Raw genomic sequence first — 9862 nt, forward strand, 5'->3', positions numbered from 1 at the left:
TAAACGTGCAGGTTTAGCGTCTCTGGGCAATCACAGCGCAAAACCCCGAAGTAACTCCGGGCCTACATGCTGCTGCCCGATGATGTGTCGGCCACTGCAGCGGGGGCTTTGATCGCAGGTGAGTATTACATAATCAGCTTCTATGCTATGCACGCAGGTCTGCCAGTCCTGGCATGACCACCTTAAGAAAATGCACGATCGTTCTAAATTATCCCCTAAACCATGAATGGAGGTATTTCAAGCACCTACATACAGGTAAGCATTAATATAGTCTTCCAGGTAGCTAAAAGTACTATATATTTATTCATTTCTGTTGATATATCTATTTTGAATCCTGACATGCACTATGTTTGTTTTTGTTGATTTTATTATTTCCCATCACATCTTACAACTTGCAAACGTTTGAATTGAAGTAGATCTATGCATAAGGGTAATAATAATAATAATAATAATAATAATAATAATAATAATAATTAATAAATAATAATAGTTTTTGTTTACATTCACAAATCCAATATCTACTACCACCGTTTGCAAGAATTTTATCAACCCAAGCTGGGGTTAGTTTGTTTATTTTTCATTCGTTTTTGGAGTAATGTTTTGACTCCTTGGCTCTGAAATTAAGCCACAAAAAAAAAAAGCTACCATTCCATAAAGAAACCTACTCCACAATTCCACGGCTCGCAATACTCCCACAAACACTGGGGCTCTCCTCCTACTGTGCTCTTGCTGCAGTGCAGACTGCTGCCACCTGCCCTCAAAGAAGAAATATTACAGTTCACGTTTGGAAGACATCTCACCACACTATGGATTTAATCCTGGTTAAGTATGTTGCCTGTGGCACCCTTAAACACGTGAGTGGCTTATCAATTTTCCCCTACTCACCTTCCATCATTCCATTAATTATTTCTTCTAATTTATATCCCTCTCTCTTTTTTTGCAGTTGCAATTTACTGACGTCATGTCTCACATGCATGCCTAACATTGGACCTGGATGTGGATGAGGAGGAAGCAAATAGAAAAACACATGAGGTTTTTTCAGCACTTCATAGTAAGTATTAAGACTAAGAGTAAACCCCACTTAGGATGTTATAATGATATACTTGTATGACTTTTTTTTTTAAATAAATCACATTTATTTGTCATTGTGTGTGAGTGAGTATGGGGTTAGTCTGTGTGTTTAAGGGTCAATGTGAGTATGTCTGTGTTTTTCTGTGATTAAGTGTCTGGGTCAGTCTGGCTTTGTTTACAAGGCACTTCATTTATTGGCCAGTGTGTCTGTCAGTTAAAGTGTGTGTCGTCTTTATGGGTCAGTGTGTGTCACTGTGTATATGTATATTTTAAGTGGGTGTGAGTAAGTATATTGGTGTGTGTCATGGAATGCATAATGTGCAAAAATGTTATTTTGATGTATATATGGAATACAGTTGTGTTACTTATTTTAGGTTTTTTGACATCGAAATAATTTCTTCTATGCCATTGTCAGTGTATCACCTCCACACTTCCCAGAGCTACAAATCTAAACTCATGCTTTATCTTGGCCCTGGTATTTTGATTCCATTCTGACCACCAGGGATCTGAATGCTGCTCAGCTCCATGCAAGGTAAGAACAGGGAGACTGGGAACTGTATTATCTTTTGGAATAGTGATTAAAATTCCATTGCAGCGAAAGCAGATATTTTCTCATTAGTTTACCGATCGGCAGGGATGGACTGGCCATTGGGACTACAGGGAGTTTCCCGGTGGACCGATGGCTCAGTGGGCCGGCTTCAGTGACAGCAGACCGCCGCCCCCCTCAGCTCCTCTGTCTCTCCCTACCCACAGCGCTCACCTGGGGGGGAACAAAGAAGCAGAGGGAGGACCAGAGGAGCAAGGGGGGACGACAGAGGAGCATGGGGGAGGGGACGGACAGCTGATTTAACAGCTATGGCCTGGGAGTTTCTCACTTCTGCCTAATCTTGTCCCATAAGGGGGGGGGCACCAAACTGATTCTTTGCCCCGGGTGAAATAATGTCTAGCTTCCCCAGTGGTACTGCCTAATAAAGTAGAACGGCTAGGGGCTAGTGAAGGGGGAGAGGGGGCTTGGGTGGCCGGGGGGGGGGGGTTGCGGGAGTTGTCCTGTCAAAGTGGGCCAGTCTGGATGAAGTCCAGGGCCAAATTTTTGTCCCAGTCCATCCCTGCCGATCGGGTACATTCTCTGCCTAACTCAGCTCTGCTGCATACCATTTGAAGATACAAAATTGCAAAATGCCTCCACGTGTCTTTACAAGATGTGATAGTGGGATACATGTTTTTCCCTAATGTCTACTTATATTGTCCTCCGCTACCTCCCTAGCCCCTCGGTCTATAATTTTTCACCCTGGCTATCTTATTCCAGTATCCACACTCCCACTGCTGTTAGTATCCCCCCCCCCCTGCTTCCTGTGTTGTTTTACTGTCCAGTGTCCACTAACAGTGGGGAAACATTAAAATATAAATGAATAGTTTAAGGTAGACTGTGTGGGCCAGATTCACATAGAAGAGCGGCGGCGTAACGTATCATCTACGTTACACCGCCGCAATTTTTCATCGCAAGTACTTGCACTTGCGATGCAAACCTACGCCGGCGGCCTCCGGCGCAAGGCGGGACAATTTAAATGGGCGTGTGCCATTTAAATTAGGCGCGCTCCCGCGCCGGACCTACCGCGCATGCTCCGTTTCCGAACTCCCGTCGTGCATTGCGCGCCGTGACGTAATTTTTTCGAACGGCGACGCGCGTAGCGTAATTCCGTATTACTGGACGGCTTACGCAAACGACGTTATTTTTAAAATTTCAACTCGGGAACGACGGCCATACTTTTAGACAGCAATACGCTTGCTGACTAAAGTTAGGGCACCAAAAAAAAAAGACTAACTTTGCGACGTGAAACTGTGGGAATGGAGTTGGGTGTATAGGATTTTACTGTGTTTTTTATTTTTGTTTTTTTATTTTTTGTGGTTGAACTGGATGGACTTGTGTCTTTTTTCAACCTGACTAACTATGTAACTATGTAACTATGTAACGCGAAAAACCGCCGTCGATCGCCGTAACTCCTAATTTGCATACCCGGCGCTGGTTTACGACGCAAACTCCCCCCCAGCGGCGGCCGCGGTATTGCATCTTAAGATCCGACAGTGTAAAACAATTACAGCTGTCGGATCTTATGGCTATCTATAGCATAGATAGAACAACAGATACAACGGCGAATCAGCAGATACGCCGTCGTATCTACTCTGTGAATCTGGCCCTTAGAGTTTGAAGTTCGGAATAAAATACTATTGTGTGTGGGAAATGAATACATAATAATTTAGCAGATAATGTGATGATGTATATAAATAAATAATAATAATAATAATAATATTAGACCAAAAATAGTTTTATATTCACAAAAAAAAAAATATTTTCATAGAAATTACAAACACACATGCTGGGTAGGTGTAACTTGGCAGCATAAGAAAACGTTTCTACCAAAATCAAGGAACAGTAAAAAGATCGATTCTGCATAATAATTTGTGATGAGATGGGCAGAGGAAGGTCTAGCCTTCATTTTTCAAAACGTCTTTGTTGGTTATATGTTCATCGTAGCTCCCAGGCATTGGAGCAATGTGTCTGGAAATATCTTCAAGTAAACAAAATATACTCTGTCCAATGCCTAATTGTGTTGTTGGCTTGCCCGGGCCAAAATTATTTCAAAACTCTCAGTTTGCTGCCTGCTCAACTGATGGGTAAGCCGGGTAAGCCTTTTGACCTTTCGTTGTAGTTTTCGGTTGTCACACCTTAATTCTATAAGCTCCCTCAGAATGATCTCCTGCACAGTTGGGAAAGGCGGTACAGCAGTAGGTGGCATCAGGGCATGGGGTGGCTGAATGAATGAACCTTGTCCTCTGTGCTCCTCCTCTGGGCCGGGGGAGAAATCAGGAGTCTGGGGAATGATAGGGGTAATCTCTGGCTGAATCTCCAGCCTCTCCAAAAGAAGAACAGGAGAGTGCGGGCTGCACTGTACTCTCCTCTCAGGGTGGTATTGCTGATCTGAAATAGATAAGATAGGCAAAGTTTGATGAATGATGAAAGCGTTCATAGTAATGAATTTATTCAGATTAGACTTTTATGTAGTAGTAATATTGAATAATGGAGCAAATGAAAGATTGAGTTGGGGAGGGGGGATAAGTTGTATTAATGATTGAGAGAAAACAAAAAATCAATTTAAACTTATTTAGGTAAATCTACACATTGCATTTATATCCTAAAGTTAAAAAAATTTAAAAGGTTATTTAATAAAATAACCTTTATAGAAGTAAATAAATACAATATAAAAATTGCAGAAACAGAAAATGCCTTAAACAGAAAATCTTTTTTCTTTATTAGATAACATATTTATCAGCATATGACACGCACATTTAACTCCTGAAAAGCTTTCTGTTAAAGACGGAAGAAAGAGTGAAGATAATGTTGAAGATAAAGTTCTTAAAGGGTCCCAGTAGGTTGCAGGTAAAAAGGGCATATGTCTTCTAAATTTATTATCGTAGTATTTTTGATATCCTACTGCAAAAACCTTTGTAGCGCTTTTATACCCACTAAAAGATAAAAAAATACCTGTAAAGCAAAGGCATAATGAGCTAGTATGCACAGCATACTAGCTCATTATGAGCTAATAACCTTGTAAGTAATTTAGTGTGCCGTGCTAGGTTTGCAGGGCGAATATCTTCTAAACCATACAGGTTATAGAGATATTATGTATAGATATTATAGGCTTAACGGTAGTTTAAAAAAAAAGCGCAAAAGAGCTGTTGAACACCTTTCAATAAGGGCTACTAAATTCAAAATCATTAAAAGAACCAAAGGCAGAAAAAAAATTTCAACACGGTGGAGTTCAGCAAAAAATCTTTGTGATAGGAATGAATCTCTGACATCACAGCCACTCTCATTTATTTCCACAGTTTGCGCAGTCCTCCTTGATATATCAATCCCCCTTCAAATCACAGTGTCCCTTTCACTTTCACGTTCTAAAGGTATGAGGTGTCATTTTTGTACGAATTTTTAAATTGAACTTTTAGGTGTATTACATGAAAATGCCTATGTGTAAATAGGGTACATGATGATAATGGAGTTAGTGCTGTGTCCTGTTTCTTCCCAGATCATGCACTTACCCTGAGGAGGAGCAATGGTCCTGCCAGAAGCCGATGCTGGAGGGTCTTGAATGCAGCTTTCTGTTAAAGACGGAAGAAAGAGTGAAGATAATGTTGAAGATAAAGTTCTTAAAGGGTCCCAGTAGGTTGCAGGTAAAAAGGGCATATGTCTTCTAAATTTATTATCGTAGTATTTTTGATATCCTACTGCAAAAACCTTTGTAGCGCTTTTATACCCACTAAAAGATAAAAAAATACCTGTAAAGCAAAGGCATAATGAGCTAGTATGCACAGCATACTAGCTCATTATGAGCTAATAACCTTGTAAGTAATTTAGTGTGCCGTGCTAGGTTTGCAGGGCGAATATCTTCTAAACCATACAGGTTATAGAGATATTATGTATAGATATTATAGGCTTAACGGTAGTTTAAAAAAAAAGCGCAAAAGAGCTGTTGAACACCTTTCAATAAGGGCTACTAAATTCAAAATCATTAAAAGAACCAAAGGCAGAAAAAAAATTTCAACACGGTGGAGTTCAGCAAAAAATCTTTGTGATAGGAATGAATCTCTGACATCACAGCCACTCTCATTTATTTCCACAGTTTGCGCAGTCCTCCTTGATATATCAATCCCCCTTCAAATCACAGTGTCCCTTTCACAGTCACGTTCTAAAGGTATGAGGTGTCATTTTTGTACGAATTTTTAAATTGAACTTTTAGGTGTATTACATGAAAATGCCTATGTGTAAATAGGGTACATGATGATAATGGAGTTAGTGCTGTGTCCTGTTTCTTCCCAGATCATGCACTTACCCTGAGGAGGAGCAATGGTCCTGCCAGAAGCCGATGCTGGAGGGTCTTGAATGCAGCTTTCTGTTAAAGACGGAAGAAAGAGTGAAGATAATGTTGAAGATAAAGTTCTTAAAGGGTCCCAGTAGGTTGCAGGTAAAAAGGGCATATGTCTTCTAAATTTATTATCGTAGTATTTTTGATATCCTACTGCAAAAACCTTTGTAGCGCTTTTATACCCACTAAAAGATAAAAAAATACCTGTAAAGCAAAGGCATAATGAGCTAGTATGCACAGCATACTAGCTCATTATGAGCTAATAACCTTGTAAGTAATTTAGTGTGCCGTGCTAGGTTTGCAGGGCGAATATCTTCTAAACCATACAGGTTATAGAGATATTATGTATAGATATTATAGGCTTAACGGTAGTTTAAAAAAAAAGCGCAAAAGAGCTGTTGAACACCTTTCAATAAGGGCTACTAAATTCAAAATCATTAAAAGAACCAAAGGCAGAAAAAAAATTTCAACACGGTGGAGTTCAGCAAAAAATCTTTGTGATAGGAATGAATCTCTGACATCACAGCCACTCTCATTTATTTCCACAGTTTGCGCAGTCCTCCTTGATATATCAATCCCCCTTCAAATCACAGTGTCCCTTTCACTTTCACGTTCTAAAGGTATGAGGTGTCATTTTTGTACGAATTTTTAAATTGAACTTTTAGGTGTATTACATGAAAATGCCTATGTGTAAATAGGGTACATGATGATAATGGAGTTAGTGCTGTGTCCTGTTTCTTCCCAGATCATGCACTTACCCTGAGGAGGAGCAATGGTCCTGCCAGAAGCCGATGCTGGAGGGTCTTGAATGCAGCTTTCTGTTAAAGACGGAAGAAAGAGTGAAGAGTCAAGGTAATGTTCATGAAAAAGTCAACAGCTGTATTTACAATTTTTGCCTGAGATATGTCGTATAACTACAATATTTTCTACTATGAAATCAAATATTCAACCAAAAATGGACTGAGGAAATGTAAAATATAATCAGAAGTTGCTGATGTGTTAAAACAGATGTTACATTTCTGGCAATTTTTAAGATTAACAAAATATATGTAAAATATGCTATCAAGTATCTACATATCATTTACTACAACCCCCATATACATAGTACCAGGGCTAAATTAGCTACTAGCCAGGCCTCAAGGGTTACTAGCCAACAGTTAGTTGCCACACCCAACCCTTAGCTTGCCCCACCCCTAATTCAACCCCTAAACACGCCCTCATAAATTATCTCATTAAATGACACAAAATTGTTTTATGCAGAATAAAATATTAAAAAAAAATATTAACACCAACTTTATCCAAAACCACCAATGAAGCCTGCCTGTGCCCACCTATGTAGCCTGTGCCCACCAATGCACCCTGTGCCCACCATGCAGCCTACATGTGCTGCAGGTAAAGAGCGATAAACGCTTTCATTTCAATTGATGTTTTCCCGCTACTAAACAGCCCTGCCCCATGGCCAGGAAACTTTAATTTACAGATCGCCCGTCCTGGGATTGGACAGGATAAAAGTCCCGGAGGAGGGGATGTATGTGGCAGCAAGCGGCGGGGAACACGGCAATGTCAAATCAAAGCTGTTATCGATGTGTTCTCCTCTCTCTTCCCCCCCTGTGATCGATGAGAGAAGGACTCCCTTTCAAACTATGCTGTTGGCGGAGCTCTCACCCCTTTCTCGGCATCCCTCAAAATCTAGTCACAAAATGAAAGCAGGCAAGTTTGAATTTGGAAGGGTGCATACATACTACTACTATACCCACCTTTTGATTTAAAAATCACATTTCTTACATCAGCTTCCTCAGAAGCTGATGTAACCTTCAGAACCTTCAGAACCTGATCAGAACCTTCACATGACAGTTTCCCCTTCACAATTATGTTCTGATCTGAACCCCCTTCACAGTGGTAAATTTCACCCACCTTCACAGCACATGTGAACAGCTGTGTTCTCTGTCCCACCCTGCAACTTGACCCACCTTCACCTAACAGCCCCACGCAGCTCTGCCCCCGTCACAATTCAGCATCCACAGCTCTGACCTTGCTACCTTGCTTGGGCACACAGAACCGTAGACACAATAAATACTATAGTGGGTGGAGCAGAAGTTGCTGAAGTTATCCAGCATAATGTTGTTTGTTAGGGCCGCATAGCAACCAACCAATCACCTGCTGGTTAATTTTAAAAAGTTCTCTTCAGCTGCTCTATTGCTGCCCACTATTTTGCATTGCTATTTTTTCGGCTCACTGTGCATAACGAGCCTTCTGCTCTCGACTGTGATAGTGAAAGCTGAGTAGCCAGGGAGACAGAAACGGCACCTAATTGTCTCAACTGTGACGGTCTGCATGGCACAGTGACTTGGTCCAAGTAGTAAATAGCAGTTCATTAGATATCCTTTGTGTTGGGTACTCACCACCAGAATGTTGTTGATAGGATGTACTTGGAGTTGGAGCTGATCCTTCCAAGGATGATGTTTCTTGATCTGGAAAACATGAATGTAAAAAAATAAAAATAAAAGTCATACATGTGTAGTCATCATAAACAATAAGATAGCTTTACAAATATATTATAACTGCAATATATATAAATTATAATGATATATTTAATTTTCCTCACCACCAGCTCTATGATTTTGACCCCTGCTGCTGAATCCAGGGACATCCTCTGCCAGAAGGACATCTCTTAGCTCCGCCTCCCACTCTCGCAACTTGATAGGCTTTCCTCGGTTTTGTCCTAGTCGAAGCCTCTGCATCTTCTTTGTAACCGTTGCCCGACAATCATAGAACCTGCAAATGTACATAAACATTACAATTACATTAATAAAAAAACAAATACTTAGATTAATGTTTTTTGAAAACCACATTTCTTTTCACATTGTGATGGTTATATGTATACTGTTCAGCATGTGGCTGTGACAAATAAATTTTTTGGTTACGTTGAACTGTTACTTTTTTGTTATTGACTACAAAACTGTGTATTTTTTACACAAGAGTGAAAGAATATTTTAATATTAATTACCTGTGTCTGACGCCATTGGTGGGCCTGTGAAACTTGGAGACCGCATTCACGGAGTCCCGGACTCGTTCCCAGGCTGCTGACTTCTCAGATGCTGGCACGGATTGGCAGAAGAGTGTCACTTTTTCTTTTGATACTGCAGCAACCAATGCAGCATTCTCCTCTTTGGTATATATGGGTCCCCTTGATTTCTGTCTCTTGGTTCGCTTGTTCTGCTGCACATCTGAGTCCGCACTATCTGACATAGGAGGGGCCACATGTCTCCTTTCTTTGCCATGCTCCCGCTCCACTACACCTCCACATTCCCTTCCATGCCTCGGCTTCACTCCACACCAATCCTCCCCTCCCCGCCTCCTCTCCCCTCCATGCCTTTCCTCCACTACCCTCCTCTCCTCCCTTTCACGCCTCTTCTCTCCTCCACGCCTTTCCTCCACTACCCTCCTCTCCTCCCTTTCACGCCTCCTCTCTCCTCCACGCCTTTCCTCCACTACGCTCCTCTCCTCCACTCCACTACTCTCCTCCACGCCACTCCTCTCTTCCCCTCCATGCCTCCTCTTCTCTCCATGCCTCCTCTTCTCTCCATGCCTCCTCTTCCCTCCATGCCTACTCTCCCCTCCATGCCTCTCCTCGACTCTACTCCTCTCCTCTCCTCCACACCTGTCCTCCACTCCACTCCTCTCTTCCCCTCCACGCCTCCTCTTCCCTCCATGCCTCTTCTCCCCTCCATGCCTCTCCTCCACCACACTCATCTCATCTGCTCCACACCTCTCCTCCACTTCACTCTCAGTCACACCAACAAGTCTCACATCAACACACTGACTAACACCAACATTCTCACTCTCAGTCTCAACACTCACATGTCCATTCT

General features: G+C 41.6%; 1 protein-coding gene and 1 long non-coding RNA gene across 5 annotated transcripts; one reads left to right on the plus strand and one right to left on the minus strand.

Annotated features, from left to right (window-relative positions):
- The first annotated feature begins 524 nt into the window (after positions 1–524).
- On the plus strand, positions 525–8926 carry LOC120909078. 4 transcript variants are annotated; one of them, XR_005741222.1, is made up of 7 exons: positions 525–854; positions 944–1051; positions 1446–1603; positions 4385–4507; positions 5748–5819; positions 6736–6842; positions 8602–8926. It is a non-coding gene; the product is annotated as an uncharacterized LOC120909078 (long non-coding RNA). The 4 variants fall into 4 exon arrangements; XR_005741221.1 differs by having other exon boundaries at positions 525–1051; XR_005741224.1 differs by lacking the exon at positions 5748–5819 and having other exon boundaries at positions 525–1051.
- On the minus strand, positions 3540–9384 carry LOC120909077. Its single transcript, XM_040320720.1, has 5 exons — positions 8998–9384; positions 8596–8765; positions 8393–8461; positions 6749–6808; positions 3540–4048 (listed from the first exon to the last, which is right to left on the minus strand). The coding sequence occupies exons 1-5, from the start codon at positions 9237–9239 to the stop codon at positions 3672–3674; spliced, it is 918 nt and encodes a 305-aa protein (XP_040176654.1). The 5' UTR covers positions 9240–9384; the 3' UTR covers positions 3540–3671.
- Positions 9385–9862: the final 478 nt, after the last annotated feature.

The sequence above is a fragment of the Rana temporaria genome, chromosome 8, assembly GCF_905171775.1.
Source record: "Rana temporaria chromosome 8, aRanTem1.1, whole genome shotgun sequence".
In the NCBI taxonomy this organism is placed as follows: domain Eukaryota; kingdom Metazoa; phylum Chordata; class Amphibia; order Anura; family Ranidae; genus Rana; species Rana temporaria.